Genomic DNA, 18,417 nt, shown 5'->3' with positions numbered 1-18,417 from the left:
AGAATGGCCTTGAGTATATGGTGAGGGGGAAAGGTAAGCTGTGACAAAGTAAGAGAGTGGCATGGACATCTATATACTACCAAACGTAAAATATATAGCTAATGGGAAGCAGCCGCATAGCACAGGGAGATCAGTTCGGTGCTTTGTGACCACCTAGAGGATAGGGAGGATGGGAGGGACACACAGGAGGCAAGAGATATGGGGATATATGTATATGTATAGCTGATTCACTTTGTTATAAAGCAGAAACTAACACAACATTATAAAGCAGTTATACCCCAATAAAGATGTTTAAAAAAAGAAAAATGAACATTTGAAAAAACAAACTGCTTAAATTCAATGGCTTGTGGGCAACAAAAGAGAGGGGGGAAAAAGAGTGTGACATACTAAATCTTTACCTAAACAGGAATGATTTTAGAGTCAACTTAGTAGCTCTCAGATAGATGAAAAGTTTTCATGAGTTTATAAATGAATATTCGTTCCTCACATGGCATAAGAGCTGAGCCGTTACCAACTTCCTCTTTACTTTTAACAATTATTCAAATCACAATATCTTTTCTTTTTTTTTAATTTATTCTCCACGAAAATTTTTGTGTATATTTTCATGAGGAATGCTACTTAGTCATCATCTTTTACTTGCTATAGAAAGATAAGCCAGGAAGTTACTAAGGCAAGCTAACCATAAACATGTCAACTGAATTATTTTGCTTTCAATCAGTTTTTACAGATCAGCTAAGAACAGAGGTGGAAACTTTTAAGATCTCATCCATTCCTACCTATGTAATGTAAGGTTAGAATAATACTAGCTCTTTACTCTCCCTAGTGTAGCAAAATCTGATGCCCTAGGAATTCATAATATTTCAAAGAAAATAATAAAGCATGACTTTGAAAGAATGAGTGAAAAGGAAGTAAAAAGTTTTCAGTTGCTCTTCCTACTCAGTTTCTTCATTTCTCTACTGCATGAAAATTCCAAGAACATCACTGCTTCTCAGGAACAGCCTAAATTTAACTGTTTTTTTATGTATCTGTTGAAAAATAATCATATTTCTCTGACTGTTATAGCTCACTTAGTGGTTTCCGATTTCCAGTTTTACTCATCTATTGGACAAGTTTCTCTTTTTTTAACTCCTACCTCTCCTGAGCTCTAGACCTATGTTTCCATCTGCTTACTGAACATCTTTGTCTAAGATGTCTCCAACATATCTCAAACTAAATCCATCACTGATGTCCTCAAATTACTTCCTTTACACTTCTCTATTTCTGTTCCTGGCACTAACATTCTAACAGGCATTGAGTTTTTATGAATTCTTTACCATTATCCATATCCAAACAGCAGCCATGTCATATTAAGTCTACCTATGACATGTCTCTTTTGCCCTTTCCTTTTGCCTCATACCTGACATACCACATCTTCCTTAATTCAGGTTTTCTTTACTTCTTGTCCTGCTAACACAACATGCTATTGTTCTCTTCTTTAGACTCTAGTTTTAGTGCATCCAGTAGAATGATGCCAGATTAATTTCCCTAGGGCAATACTCTGATTATGGCCCAACTAGCTCAAAAACCTGCAATGATTACTATCATCAACTATATTAAGTATAACACTTAGCACAGCCTTAAACTTCATAATGCCACATAAGCATACGAACCCATTTTTTCAAACTTATCTCCCACTATTTTCTTAGTTATTGTTCCTCATACTGGCCTAGCGCCATCTATGCCTTAGGTAATATTGATCATTTTATCTGAAATATTTTCTACAGCCTCTATTCTTCCTTCCTTTGTAAATATCACCTTGTTAAAAAGACAAATCTGTCAATGTCCATCTCAAATGGCACTTTATGTATGAAGAATCAATGTGGAAACATTCTCTCTTTTGAGTTCCAATATACCTACAGATTGAAAAATATTTCTCTACAGTGCTTAGCATTATGCTCTGCCATAGCAGATTAGCAACATTTTACTGACTTAAACTGAATTAAACTGCACGTATATCACAGGGAAGTAAAAATAAATAAGCTACCTTGTTTGTTAACAGCGATTTAATATCTATAAGAAGGATATTTGTGCTCAGAGAAAGGTAAGTCAGCAACACTTACAGAACATCCACTTCACATTAAATGATAATGATGATGATGTTAGTAATAAAAATGATTATAGCTAACTCTTATTAAGAAAATACTATATGTCAGGTACTGTCTAAGCACGTTCATGCAATAGCTCATTTAATCTCCAAAATAACTTAAGTTTGTTATAATTATTATCTTCATTTTACAGATGAGGAAATCAAATCAGAGTTTGGGTAACTTGCCCAACGTGACATGTTTAAAAGGAAAAAGTGACAATTCTAATAAGACAGTCTGACACAAGAAATGAACTCTAGGAGAGATGAAAGAAATATTTTTTGTATTGAATATCTTATATGCCAAAATTTACTACTTGTTAACAAAATATGAAATGAGTACCCTATGAGTAATTTCCCCAAAATCTCTTTTAAATTATTTGTTTCATTAAAGTAGGTGACTGGATACTGAACAAACCAAATAGACTATGAATTGCTTCAGGACAAGGACTTTAGCTTATCATCTTCATACACTAAGAATCTAACCTGATATTCGATATATAATTCTGCTAGATTTATGATAAATAAAGGATCACATAAATTAAATTCAAGGCCCACCAAGTTTACTTTAAAGTTTTCCTGTTTCCTCACTAGATATTAGTATTTCTTTGGTTCCCCAAAAGCAGTTTTTGAAAGTGCTCCTCAATAGAGTTTCTTCTAAAATGCATAATAAAACTCTTGTGTAATATTTGTGGACTGGCCAATGGACCAAATGTTCTTAGACTGACTAACAGACTAAAGGTTTTCCTTTTCTGAGAAAAAAAGTAAGAAATAAATTTCCTTAAAACTTTTTTTAAGGGGACTTGGAGAACTGAAATTTTAAATTATAGTGCTGCCTATCTTAATCATAGTTAACTTAATATTATTATACATAGTAGTTTATTATAGTAGTTAATAAATCCAACTTTGGCAGCAGATATACCTGAGTTTGAATTTGAGCTTTGTCTTTTATCTAACTGTGTAATCCTGGGTAAAGATCTCAGACGGGGATTCTATAAGATAATGTAAACAGAGCACACAGCAAAATAACTGTCACAGTAAACATTCAATAAATTTTACTTCTAGTATTGTAAAAAACAAATGATGATGTCAATTAGACTGGATTCGCAGATATTAGATAGCTAAGAATAAACTTAATTTTAAATCATTCCAACTATTCCACTGCTTAAAAATATTTGAATATATGGAGAAAGCTACAAAAAAAAAAAGAATGAAGCTGCAGTGCTAAACAAAGAAACAGAGTCTTAACAGCTGAGTAAAACTTTGCTTTCTCGTTAAGAAAAGCAATGGCATTCCAGGTGGAGGAAAAAAGCAGGTGGACAGGCACTGAGGCATAAAAGAATTTGTTTAGAGAACAGTAAGGGGATCAGTATGGACATAGTATAAAGTGTATGTTGGGGAGTAGCAGGTGCCTATGAAGACAGACACTTAACAGATCAAAAAGCATTTTTACATAGCTTGCTAAGAAGCATTATGCATGAGAAGCATTATGTATGAGCACAGAAGAGTTAGTTCTTGAATCCATCCTCACTATATAGATATCTTGCTAATAGCTGAAAGAAAATAATGTATAAACTGAATCCTCCAATATAATATTTTCTGACACTATATAAAAATGCCCTTTTTTACTTGATGACAAAAAGGCTCCCTACATTTGTATATTGGTAAGGAGTATTTTAAAGGTATGGCAGAATATAAGAACTTAAACAATACCTGCTTTTTAAAAAAATGCTGAAGAGAGAGTAATTTTTCATTCTTGCTCCCATAGTAGTATTTTTATATTTTCACTCTGGTTTCATTTTCACAGGGGTAAATGAAGTCAAACAGCTAAAAGTTCCTATTCCATTTCATTCTATACCACCATGGAAATCCTAGCACAGGTCATTTTTCATTCATTCTGCTTATATTTAGGTACCCAATCAAAGAACATATACACAATGATTTTTTTTCAGCAGACTTTTCAAGACAGACTTAAATTTTCTAGTGATGTCGGAAATTCCAAGCAACACTATCGTTAATTTTTAAAAAGCATACCTAAGAGTGCAGTGAGTTTGGGAAGCAGCCCAACTTGTACCATCTTATTCCTCAGTCCTGTGTCAAAGGATAGGTTCAGTAGAAGTCGGAGGGTGATATTCAGCAGATCTTCATGCTCACAAGGTATCATTTTTACCAGTTTTTCAACAATATCCATTTCCACCTATGTAAAGTAATAATACAAATGCAGTCAGGCTCTATTGCGCAATACAACAAAACAGATTACAAAGAATTATTTTTTCATTGTTTTTACCCTCATGTATATATTTTTTATAAGTAACTATGTGTTAACTTATTTACTCTCATTTTAATCTGTAAACTTCTCTGAAACCAAACTTTTTTTTTTTTTTTTTTTTGTGGTACACGGGCCTCTCACTGTTGTGGCCTCTCCCGTTGCGGAGCACAGGCTCCGGACGCGCAGGCTCAGCGGCCATGGCTCATGGGCCCAGCCGCTCCGCGGCACGTGAGATCCTCCTGGACCGGGGCACGAACGCGTGTCCCCTGCATCGGCAAGCGGACTCTCAACCACTGTGCCACCAGGGAAGCCCCTCTGAAACCAAACGTTTCAGGAGGAAATATATATTTCCAGTTCATCCCTTCCTTCCCTCATTTCATAGCATCAACTGGAAGACAAATTACTTTGGGTTCTTGAAAGCACATTATGGACTCCACCTACTAAGTGCCAGACCCTGTGCTAGATTAAACAAGATTCTGTCTTGGCTTTTAAGGATTCCAGTCTAAAAACACAGCAGAGAAATAAAACAAATAATTTAAATACAATATGATAAAAGTGGAATGCATGAAGCGCTCTAGAAACAATGTAGAAGGAGCTACAAGCTACCTAGAAGAACAGAAAAGACTAAATTCAGAACAAAGTTCTAAACAATGTATAATAATTTGCTCTCTGGTAAAGACACTGGTAATCCAAATAGAAGAAAAATACAGTGCATAGGCATTTATGCATAAAAGAGCTGGTCTGAGGCACTGCAAGTGCTTTGATATAGCCATAGTATAAAGTATATGTTGGGAAGTGGCAGGAGCCTATACAGACAGACGTTGGACAGATCACAAAAAGCTTTTAATGCTCTGCTAAGAAGTTTAACATTATTCCTTAGGCAGTAGAGGGCCTTGAATGATTTTAAGTCCAGAGGGTGATGTGGTCAGACTAGAACCACACATATTTATATAAAGATAAATATAATAAATATAATATATAATAAATAGAATACACACACATATACATATGTATTCATACACACCCAACATACATACATACAAACATACACAAAAATGTGAAAATAAGGGGCACTGTATAGGACAGACTGGAATAGGTAGAGACTGAAGGCAGGCACAAGAATATATTACCTTAGACAGGTGAGACGTGATTAAGGTCTGAATCAAAGAAAGGACAAAGATGTTGAAGAGGAAAAAATAATTTGAGACGTGTTTAGAAGATATGGTCAAAGCATTTGAATGTGAAGTGAAAAGGAAGCTTCGAAGGTGACTTTCAGGCTTTTGGCTTGGTCAGTGTGTGTTGGGGATCCCCAAGACCACCACCAGGTCCTGCGATTTGCTAGGAGGACTCACAGGACTCAACATATAGTCATATTCATGGTTATGATTTATTACAATAAAAGGATGCAAAGTAAAATCAGAAAAGGGAAAAGGCACATGGGGGCAAAGTCTGAAAGAAGCCAGGTGTAAGCTTCTTAGAACCCTCTCCTCATAGAATCACACAGAACATGCTCCAGCACTGAACTGAGACTGAGACTCGATGTCCAAGGTTTTTATTCGGGGCTGGTCACATAGGAAACCTCTGCCTAGCATAAAATAAAATTCCAAACCCTGAGAAGGAAAGCAGGTGTTTAGCTTAAGCCACACTGCTTGTGTAAAGAGTAAGCTACACGTATGAGTTAGGACACAGTGAGAACACTCCTGAGTCCAAGTCTCTAGACACCAGCCCAGGGCCAATCTTGAAAGAAGGCCTATGGGAGAGCAATCTCAGGTTCCTTTTCTGCATAGTCAATAAGGTGGATGTAGGTGCCATTAACTAAGATCTTTAAATTGAAAAACAGGTGTAGGACAAGGAGGGCAAAAAATTACTAAAAGTTTTGTCATGTTTGAGATGATATTCAGTGGATATTTGGAAATCTTCAAAAATCAGAAGAGAAGCTGGGCTACGAGTAATAGTTTAAACTCTATAACAGGGATCAGTGAACTATGGCTAGTGGGGTCTAATCTGGCTTGCCATCTGTCTTCATACAACCCAAGAGCTAAAAATGGTTTCTGACTTTTACACTTTTAAATGGTTGAAAAAAAATGAAAAATATTTCATGACACATGAAAATTATTTGAAATTCAAATTTCAGTTTTCATAAGTAAAGTTTTATTGGAACACAGCCACGTTCATTTGTTTATAAACTGTCTATGGCTGCTATCATGCTACACAGCAGAGATGAGTAGTTGCAACAGAGCCCATATGAAGGGCAGGCCTAAAATACAGATTATTCTAGCCATCTACAGAAAAAGATTGTTGATCCCCACTCTAGAAGATTATGAAATTGCCTCAAGAGAGCTTGTTTTAGGATGAGAAATCAGAGGACAGAACTTACTTGGTAGTGTAAGCCCTGTACTCACATTTCTTAAAGTAATAATCAGAAAAATTTGGTTATAAAAATATCTCCCATCATTGTTACAAAGAAATAGCCAAAAAAGGAGAGAAATTCTATATAACTACATATTTTTCTTGTTCATTACCAAAATATTTATGAATAACCTTGCTCTACTTTTTCTTTTATGGGAGGTCTAAAGCATTTATTTATACCACCCTTCCCATATCTTTATTGTAAATTTTCACTGACCTCATAAAAATCACATTAATAATTGAGGCCTCAATATATTTTTTTCCTTTCATTCCATGCCAATGAGTAAACAATTTTTTTTAAATGGTAAATTGACAAACCAACAACAATTTTTCCTTCAGACCTGTATCTATACTCCATGGCCACACTGCAGTCATATCCTAGAGCTCTTTATTAAAAAGTACAAGTCCATCTCCAAAGACTCTTTAACTTTGGTTCTCCCTTTCTCTTAGTTTAGTCTTCCAAGCAGGCTGCAGGATTCATTTGTTAACTTCACACAATAATTTCCACAGAGGCCAGGGACAAATATTTGTCACATTTATGTAAAACTGTAATTCTTACAGTAGCTTCTTTGATTACAGTGTATAACTTCTTTTCCAGCTTTATTTATTTATCCATTCAAAAAATATTTCTTAATTTAAGCCCTGGGTATATTTTGGTGAACAAGAAAGAAATGGTTCCTGTCTTCATGGAGCTTATATTCTAGAGAGCATGAAATACAGTTAAAAAACCAAAACAACCGTCTCACACACAATTATACAGTTATCTAATTGTAACTGTATAAATTGTGATATTATATGTGAGAAATAAACAGAGTATCATGAGAGAATATAAGGAGTAAACCTGATATAATCTCAGTGTGAGGAGCTGTCAAGGAAGGCTTCTCTGAGGAAGAACAACGTACTGGATGAACAGAAATTAGCTAACGTTAATTGAAGAGGCAGAGGAAAGAGCTGTCTAGATGGAAAAAACAGCAGTGTACAAAGGCCCCGAAGTAACATGGAAAATATAACATTCGAGAAGCTCTTTAAAAACTGTCATTCTGACTACAAAGTAGAGAATATATTGGAAGAAGGTGAAAACAGAAGTAGTCAGATTAACTAAAATGCCATGCAATTAGTCAGATAGAGGCATTAGTGATTAAGAAAAGTAAGCAGAATCTCAAACTTCCTCTAAGGATGTAAAAATCTGGAAAGGATATGGTTCCCACTCTAACTGCAAGAAAAATCCAAATACAAAATCATAACTTAAAAAAAAAAACCAGAGAGCTGAGGTTGCACGGAAATCAACTGGCCTGAAATATAAGGAAAATAGGCACCCCCAAGGAGATAAGGGTCATGAGCACTGGTTTATATGGAGCAGAGCACTGGAGAGAAAGCTGCCACAGAAGTTGCTAGGAAGACTGCACAAAAACTTTTAAACAAGTAGCTAAAGGCCAAATGTGAAGTAGCCTGAGACTGTAGAACTCTGAAGCTACAGATGCTCAGGGAGTTTGCAACCACTTGCAAGCTCTTTTCCAAGGACCTTATCAGAGGGTCACAAGAAAAACTGGGGATAGGACAGGAGATGGAAGAAAACTTCCCCTCAGTGGCATGGGTCTGGGAGAGGGGCACAGCTGCCACGGGGGAGAAGGCATAAAATCCTGTCTGGATCTTTTTCTCCCATTTCCCCTAAAAAAAAAAAAAGACTTAAGCCTCTTGGGGAAGTATGGCAAATCCTGTCACATCTGAAGCATAGGTGAAGACCCACTGCAGCTGGGGCAAGGAAACAGAGAAAAATTCCTGAGAGGTGTTGACAGGATGACTTAGGAAGCCCCATTGCTGAAAACCATGGACACAGGATAAGCCTAAGACCAGCCTGAAACTAAATTAGAACAATGGAAAAAGTCTCTTTTCTTATCCCCTCCCTGCCCCTGGCACCAGATTAGCAAAAGCCAAGCGACAAATAACAGCAGTATATTACTGGGGGAGAGTTAAAATGAGGAGAAAGCCTCTTTGAGTCACAGGCACGCTAGGAAAGCCTGAAATAGAGGGTGGAACATGAACAATGAGAAAAATCCTCTGACCATCAATACTCTACCAAAGACAAAGAAACGCTAGATGAATTTGAAGCTAATGGTGCCTGGAGGATAACCAAATATAGCTAAACTCTTGACAAAAATGACTTAATCCCCCCCTACATTAAAGACCTAAAATAAAGGTCTGTCCATTTCCATACATAAATAATATTTATCTCACTCTACTAATCTACACATAATATCTAGCTTTCAACAAAAAATTATGATACATGAAAGAGCAAGAAAATAACCCATTGATAAGAGATAAGGCAATCAACAGAACCAGATTCAGATATGACTTGTATAATTACTAGACAGAGAATTTAAAATAACTATGATTAATATGTTAAAGGCTCTATTGGAAAAGATGAAAAACACATGTAAACACAGATAATCTCACAGAAAAAAATGATACCAAAAGAATTAAATTTTAAAACACACAACACACATAATACGAAGATGAAGGAAAACTTCAAAGGGCTCATTAGTAGACTTGATATAGCTAATGCCAGGATTAGTAAACCCAGAGGTAGGTCAATAGAAATTTTCCAAACTGAACCCCACCCCACCCCCCAAAAAAATAAAAACGAGAAGAACAAAACACAGCAACACAGCATTCAAGAGCCATGAGACAATACCAAATGGATTAACATGTGTAACTGGAAGCCAGTAGAAGAGAGGCAGAAAGAGACAAAAGGAATACCTGAAAAGATAATGGCTAAGGATTTTCCAAGAACAATGAAGGACATCAAAAACACAGATACATACTCAAAGAACCCCAAGTAGAATACAACACACACATGCACTTGTGTGCCTGGCCATATTCAAACTTCGAAAATCAAAGATAAAATCTTGGAAGCAGGCAGAAAATAAAAGACTCACTATATATAGAGGACAAAAGATAAGAATGACATCAGACTTTTTATCAAAAACTATGCAACCCAGAAAACAATGCAGAGATATTTATGAAGTATGTCAACTTAGAATTCTATATTCAGTGAAAATATCCTCCAAAAATCAAACATGAAACCAAAAGCTGGTTCTTTGAAAATATTAATAATACTGATAAACCACTAACCTATTAAAAAAGAGAGAGAAAGAGAGAAAAACAAATTACCAATATCAGTAATGCAACAGAAAAAGTCACTTCAGACCTTTGGACTCTGAAGATATAAGAAGGAAAAAGTACAAAAAATTTTACACCTATACATTTGACAACAACTACTTGAAAGATATGGAAAAATGGAAATGGAAAAACTACTTGAAAGATACAAACTGCAAAGCTACCACTCAAAAATAAACAGATAACCTGAATAGTCTTATAGGTATTAAAGAAATTCAAAGAAAGAAAACTCTACCTCCAGATGACTTTTTTACTGGTGAATTCTATTAAACAATTAAGTAGAAATAACACCAATTCTACACAAACCCTTCCAAAAAAATTGAAGAGGGAATACTTCCCAACTCATTCTATGAGGTCAGACTTACCCTAATAGTAAAACCAGACCAAGGCATCATAAGGAAACTATAAACTAGTAATCCCTCATAAACACAGACACAAAAATTTTTAACAATATATTAGCTAATCAAATCTAGCAATATATAAAAAGGCAATATATCATGACCAAGTTGTGTTTACCTGCTGAATGCAAGAATGGCTTAACATTTGAAAGTCAACCAATACAATTCACTACATTAACAGTCTAAAGAAGAAATACCATGTGATTATCTCAATTGATGCAGAAAAGGCATTTGACAGAATCCAACTACCATTCCTGATAAAAATTCTCAGCAAACTAGAACAGAACTTACTTAAACCAATGAAGTATTATAAAAAAAACTATATTAAATTACACTTAATAGTAAAAGACATTGTTTTCTTCCTAAAACCAGTAACAAGGCTGGGATGTCAAGTCACAGCATTCCTTTTTAACATCATACTAGAGGGCCTAGCCAGTACAGTAAGACCAAAAAAAAAAAAAAAAGGCAAAAGAAAAGAAATAAAAAGTATATAGCTAAGAATAGACAAAATAAAACTTTCTATTTACAAGTAATATAATTGTCTACTTAGAAAATCCCAAGTAAAAAAATGAATTTAGCAAGGTCACAGGACATAAGGTCAATATACAAAATTCAACTGTATATCTATGTACTATCATTCAACAACAGGAAACTGATTCTTTTTTAAAAGCTACCATTACAATGGTAGAACACTTAAGTATAAATCTAACAAAATATGTGCAAAATACATATGCTTAAAACTATGAAATGATGAAAGAAATCAAGAAACACCTAAATAAATGGAGAGTTATACCATGTTCATGTATCGGAAACTTCAATACGGTCAATATACTGTATCCTGCCAATAGATTCAATGCAATCTTAATCAAGATTCCAGGATATTTTGTTAAAGAAATAGACTAGTTGATTCTAAATATATGGAAAGATAAAGAATTTGAAATAGCCTGAATAATTCTGAAAAACAGCAACAACATTTGAGGGTTCACACTACCTTATTTCAAGATTATAAAGCTACAGTAATCACGACAAAAATGTATCAGCGAAAGCATAGAAACATAGGTTAATGGAACAGAAAAGAGTCCAAAAATAAAACCACACATACATAGCCAACTGATTTTCAACAAAAACAGTACAAAGGCAATTTCAATATGGTGCAAAGGCAATTCAGTGGAGAAAGGATAGTCTCTTCAACAAATGGTGCAGGAACAATTGGAAATCCATATTCAAAACATGGATATTGATCTATACATTGCACCATCTGCAAAATTCACTAAAAATGGATGGATCACAGACTAAAACAAAAACAACAACACCACAAACCCTACAAAACTCCTCGAAAAACACACAGGAAGAAATCTTTGTGACCTTGAGTTAAGAAAAGATTTCAAAAAAACAAAAAAAAAAAACAAAAAAAAAGAAAAGATTTCTTAGATATAACACCAAAATACAATCTATTAAAATTTTTTTTGATATACTTGATTTCATAACAATTAAAACCTTTTGCTCTTCATGGAAAATGAAAACACAAGCCACAGAAAAGTAGTAAATACTTGGAAACATAACTGATAAAAGACTTATATTCAAAATACAAAAACAAGTCTCAAAACTTAATAAGAAAATAAGCAACCCAAGGAATATATATCCTCTCTGTTGTTCTTAAATTCATATTCTAATATGACTTATTCCCTTTTAATCATATTGTATTTACATAAAAAATACGAAAACTCAATTTAAATAATTAATTGAAAGATTTTTTATGCAAAGTAAACTTCCTTTAAAATATATAACTCTAAAAAGCAAGGTCAGTATTAGTTCATTATAACAGTAAAATGAACACTTTATTTAAATAAATAATACAACCTCACAAATGGATCAGTCATCCCTCCCCTCCATCCCTCTTAAATAAAAATGCCACAGGCTTCATCTGTTACTAATTATATTAAGTAATATTTTTCTTTCAAAACAGCAACAGTACACACTGGTGGTTATGGCAAACTTAATAAAGTAACTTGGAGAGTTTTTTTTTTTTAATTTGTATTTCCATTGCAAAGAATGGAATGTAAAACATGTAGCCCAATCAGATAGTTAAACACTAGACACAGTCTTCTAATCATGTTTCTGGCTGATAAAAGCCCAATGCCCAAAGCTAAATTTAGTCATTGTCTCAACATGCAAAACCCTCTTAATTTTATGTCTCTAAAATGGAATTTATAGTTAATTAGTACTTTTATTAAAAGTTCTCTACAAAGTGACAGTTTATCAAACTGACAAGCAAATTTATTTCAACCTTTAAGTAACTATTTTTCAGTGTTTCTGAAAGCCAACATTTAAAAATTGCTTATACTTAGTCTTGCTAAAAATCTTTTTAAAAAAAAACAATATAAAATAAAAACAAAAATAAATTTTGCCTTGGAGGCAGAGAAAAGGAGTAGGAAGCCGAATCCTGGAGATATTTCCTTGAGCAAATTACTTAACCTCTCTAATCCTCTGTTACTTCATCTGTAAAACTAGGAGTTAATCTACAAAATGTAAACATAGAGATAAGGTCCAGCTGAGCTCTAAAAATCCTAATTCTATACAACACCCTTAAATAAAATGAATTCTTTTCCACAATAAAAGATGAAATTCATAACATCTACCCTAAAAACCCTGCCAATCAAATTATTCTTATGACCTTGGATGAATTACCTTTTCTGAACCTGTTTTTCCTCCCCAATAAAAACTGAGGTTTGATGAGACAATTTATATTCTATTTTCTGAATCTATGATTTTACCAGAAAATAATTTTTAATTATGTACCTGAGATCAGTTTTGACAGAATAAACACATAAGAAGAGTATTATCTAAATACAAATCTAAGCAATGCACAGTAGACACATGCTTATGGCAAATCAATTTGAATTTTGCAAACCTAATAAAGGTGAACTTATTCTAAACACATAAATGGAAGAATATATTTCAACTTACAGCAAGGAGAAGCGACTACTTAGCCACACTCTAACTATACTCAGGAGTATATATATCACCATGTCATATTATTCTTGAATATAAGATTGATAAAAACAAAAACATGTTTTTGATTAAGTAAATTCAATCTTAAAAGAGTATCAGACACAGTGATCATCAATAATCATCAAAACTAATGATGAAAATGACACATACTAAATATCTGTGGATAAAATAAAATTTCATGTATTCCAAGTATCAGAATTCAAGGCACTTATTAAATCTAATTAATCAGTCTCAGGTTTTCAAAGAGCATGCCATATTGTTCAATAAGCATAAGCTACTTCCTAGCTCATTAGATTTTAAAAGAAGGAAAAAGAACAGGTAGAACTACTATATATTTAGACTATCTGAAGGAGAATCCACTTATACCAATAATACACAGTCACATAATGACTTGTATTAACATGCAGTTCTAAAATAGTTTCCAATGGAGTTAAAGCCAATGATCCAATAATTCCATTTTGAGAAATCTATCCTAAGAAAATAAACAGAAATACAGACAAAGATGCATGTACAAATGTGTCCACTGAAGTCTTATTTATAATAGCTAAAATTATGAACAACTTAAGTATCTGAAGGCAAGGTATGGTTAATGTATGATCTATTTAATATAACACTGTGCTTACAAAGACTTTTTAATGACATGGAAAAAAGCAGATTTTTTTATTCCATCTCTCTATATTTCTATATTATACATATTTTTCAGCTGGAGAAATAATATATGATCAATTTGTACTATTTCTCAAAGACAACTGCATCAACACAATGTAAGATGGCAAATAGGAACCTACTGTAATGATTCAAACAAGAAATGAAGAGTGTATAAATAAAGAGGGCATGAACTAACACAATGGCACTGGGAATAGAAAGAACAGATAGCTTCAAGAGATACTTAAGCAGAATCAACAGGTTGCAGCTACCAATTGGAATAATAAATGAGAAACAGATTGGGCTAAACTGTAATTCCACACACTAATACCAGAAATGCAGGAGAAAAGTACCTTAGGGGAAAATAATAAGGCCAGATGACTCTGAAACACAATCTAAAGTTAAAATTACTTTCTATATATTATGTTTAATATGGAAAGATTCATTCTGTACAATATATTAGGAAAATATTTTTATCCAGAAAACTTTAATTATCTGGATAATTAACTAATATGAAATATATTTCTTAATGAAGCCACTTAAGTGAGTTACTGCCATTGTAAAATTTTCATTTAGAATTATCTCAGTAGGGGGATAATGTGTTTACTTTTTATCAAAATATTCTAACTCAAAAATGGTGAACATGGGCTGTTTCAATGTAAGTTACCATATCATTTTTATTCTCCATAAAAATGCTGAGTTTCTTCAAAAATGACACAACTAGAATAAGCAGCTCAAAATTGTCCCGATCAAGAGCCTTCACCAGCATGTGAACTATGTTCTTGTTCCTCATCTTCAGCTCTGTACGTGTATCCTCAGCAAGATTCAGAAGCAAATAAAGAGCAACTAGGAAAGTAAAATAAATGAGAGTTAAATAACTGGCATATTGAATCAACAATTTAATAAATCATTTCTACCCATTAAAGTAACAGATGTAGAAGATAGTATATTATCTTGAAAATTTTAACTAGTTAATTTATTCATTAGAAAACTATTATTATTGATATATATGCTGTATGAAACAAAACTTACATATAAAATAATATTCTTATGATGCTGAGAAAGACACAATAACCAAAATAAGTCAATGATTCCTACCCTCTTGGAGCTAAGAGGTTAATTGTAATCAAATGTCAATTAAACGTATATGTTAGCAAATAATAAAACAGGCAAGCATGTAGAAAACAAGGTAAAATTTCAACAATTAGGGGCTGCTGTGCTAAAAAATGTAGAGTACAGCTAGAGCTGAATTTAAGGATACTAAAACCTATTTTTCATATTCAAAATGAGTTTTTGATAGTCTACAGAAAACGGCCATATGAAATTCAGTAAAATAACTGTTACACTAACCAAAGTTGAGGCCACTGTCTACTAGTTCTAAGTAAAATTTCTTTTAGATACTGGTAATAAAAATGCTTACATTCTCACAAGAAACTCATTTAATTGTTCCCTTTTGACAATGAGATTATGTAACAGATAATGTTTTCCATTTGGCCTTGACTGACAGGAAGCTTCAGAGTTAAACCTGAAAGTTTTCTGTCAGAATTACATAGAATATTATGGCCAATATAGTCTTTTTGCTCTCCTATTGTCTTGATTTTGCTCAATTTTTTTAGTATTTCATTTTATGTACTCTTATAAACCATCTCTAAACCTTTATGAAAAATATATATGCATACGTATAAACTTTTATTTAACAAATATTTGAAATGGAAAAGCAATTCTCACTAATTAAGTACCTACTATATGCCAGGCACTGTACTAGTTGATATATAAACAGTAACCCATTTTAAGACAATTTTACGAGGCAAGAAATACTATAAAAATTTTTACAGGTGGGGAACCCCAGATTCAGAGAAGTTAAATACCTTGCCCTAGCCACACAGCAAGAAAACCCACCAGAAACCAAAGCTCACACATTTACACTATTGCACCATGCTGACTTTCCATGCAAGGCACTAATAAAAGGTTTTAAAGTTGTGTTGGAAAAGCATATAGTAGACTTCTTCTTGCAACCAAGACAGATGTAGTGGATTGAATAGTGTTCTCCTCAAATTTCCATCCACCCAGAACCTAGGAATTCGAAGTAATTTGGAAACAGGGTCTTTGCAGATGTAACTAGTTAGGATGAGGTCATAATAGATTAACGTAGTCCTTGAAACCAATGACTGGGGTCCTCATAAGAAGAGAGGACATAACTGACAGATGCAGTGGGAAGGCCATGTGAAGATGTGGGCAGAGAATGAACAGATGCAGCCACAGCCAAGAAACACGAAGGACTGCCAGAAGCCACCAAATGCTAGGAAGAGCCGAGGAAAGATTCTTCTCTAGAGTCTTCAGGGGCAGCATGGCCCTGCTGAAATCTTGATTTTGGCTTTCTAGCCTCCAGAACTGTGAAATTTCTATTGTTTTAAATCACCCAGTTTGCAGTACTTTGTTTTGGCAACTCTGGGAAATTAATACATAAGAGGAGCAGGAACCAGATTGGAAACCCTCACCAGAAACAATAACAACAACAACAAGAAGACTAAAATAAGGGTTTTCAGGACACTGAGCACCAGATGATGACGGATAGTTATCCCAGAGAGATAAGAAACAAATGACCTGGCCCATGATTGGCCCAGAATACTGTCTTGAGAGATTCCAGGTCATGAAACAGATAAGGAAAAATCCCAGAAGAACCCCAAAGAATTCTTGAATGAAGAGATGGAACCAAGGGACCAGGAAAGCCAAGGGGGCTAGAGTTCACAGAAAAGAATACCAGAGAGGACAGAGCTTCAAAAAGAGAAGAGTTCCAGAGTTCTGCAGAGGTCTACTTTACATATTGAGCAGAGTACTGACTAGTCACATGTGTTACAAATCTGAGGCTGGGGGCAGAACAAAATGAAAGAATTAGAAGAAAAAATACATGACATGCACACAGAGCTGGAAATAATGCCTCTTTCTACCAGCTATACTGGAAACTTCATAATTAATGGGCCACTGGGTAGAGTTCTCACATGAGCCTTGCCTCAGTAGTATGGAATAATTAGTTTTAGACTAAATGCTGCTCATGTCCAAACTCACAAATCTTATGAGAATGATCCAAAAGGATCAAACTGCTTCCAAATAATTTAATTATGTCTCACAATAAAGCTCAGGAATAGAATATTTATAGGAATAAAATAATATCCATCACCTAACAATGAAAATTTCACATTGTCCTGCCTCCAATCAAAGATTATTAGCCATTCCAAAAAAGCAGGAAAACACAACCTGTAAGGAAAAGAAAAATCAGCTAACTGAAACTGTTCTAGAACTGACACCACAGTTAGAATGATCGAACATGAACATCAAAATAGTTATATAACTGTATTCTAAATTTTCTAAAAGTTTAGTAGAGACATGGAGGATATACAGAAGATTAAATCAAACATCTAGCAATGAAAACTACAATGCCTGAGATTGTATACTAAATGGAATTAACGGCAGTTTAGAGACTGGAGAAGAAAAGATTAGTGAAATTGAAGACATAACTAGAAACTATCCAAAATTAAACACACAAAGAAAAAAAACAACAGCAAAAATGTAAAGAGTATCAGTAAACTATGGAAAAAACGTCAAGTGACCTAATATACCTGTAATTGGAGTCCCTGAAGAAATAATAATTGATAATTTTCCAAATTTGATAAAAAATATAAATCCACAATCCCAATAAGGTCAGTGAAATCCAAGAACAAGAAACATGAAGAAAGCTACACCAAAGCACAATATAATCAAACTGGTAAAAACAAATGATGACGAGACCATTTTAAAGCAGCTGGAGGGAAAAAACCTCATATATAGATGAAGAAAAGATAAGGATGACAGCAGACTTATCAGAAACAATGCAAGCATGTCAACAGTGTAACAGTATGTTTAGAAAATAGAAATAAGTTGTCAACCTAGAATTATAAACCAGCAAAAATATTTCAAAAAAGAAAAAAAAAGAATTTCTCAGATGTAAAAAGATAAAATAATTCATTAGTAAATCTATCCTGTGAGAAATATACAAGGAAATCTTTCAGACAGAAAGAAAATGACGACAGAAACATAATCTAACAAAAAATAGTAGAATCAGTGGAAACAGTAACTATATAAGTAAACATATAAGGTTATTTTCTTAATATTTAAATATCTTTAAAGTAAAATTGGCTGTCTATACAAAAATAATAATGTATCATAAGGTTTATAACAGATATATATATATATATATATATATATAAACCTCATGGTAACGACAAACCAAAAATCTATAATAGATAACACACACAAAAAAGACAAAGGAATCCAAACATAACACTAAAGGTAGACATCAAATCACAAGGGAAGAGAGCAAAAGAAGGGACCATAAAAGGACTGTTAAA

General features: G+C 33.7%; 1 protein-coding gene across 3 annotated transcripts in view; it reads right to left on the bottom strand.

Moving 5' to 3' along the window:
- KIFAP3 (kinesin associated protein 3) overlaps window positions 1-18,417 on the bottom strand; it is a 157,374-nt gene that overhangs the window by 92,380 nt on the left and 46,577 nt on the right. For all 3 annotated transcript variants that reach the window (XM_060133468.1, XM_060133476.1, XM_060133485.1), the window contains 2 exons: window positions 14,700-14,878; window positions 4,157-4,319 (listed from right to left, as the gene is read on the bottom strand). In XM_060133468.1, coding sequence (XP_059989451.1) covers window positions 4,157-4,319; window positions 14,700-14,878 — 342 coding nt within the window. The remainder of the gene's footprint in view (window positions 1-4,156; window positions 4,320-14,699; window positions 14,879-18,417) is intronic.

This window comes from Lagenorhynchus albirostris, chromosome 2, assembly GCF_949774975.1.
Source record: "Lagenorhynchus albirostris chromosome 2, mLagAlb1.1, whole genome shotgun sequence".
Classification (NCBI taxonomy): domain Eukaryota; kingdom Metazoa; phylum Chordata; class Mammalia; order Artiodactyla; family Delphinidae; genus Lagenorhynchus; species Lagenorhynchus albirostris.
The sequence above is the reverse complement of the archived record's forward strand: the minus strand, read 5'-3'. Positions and strand labels throughout refer to the sequence as shown.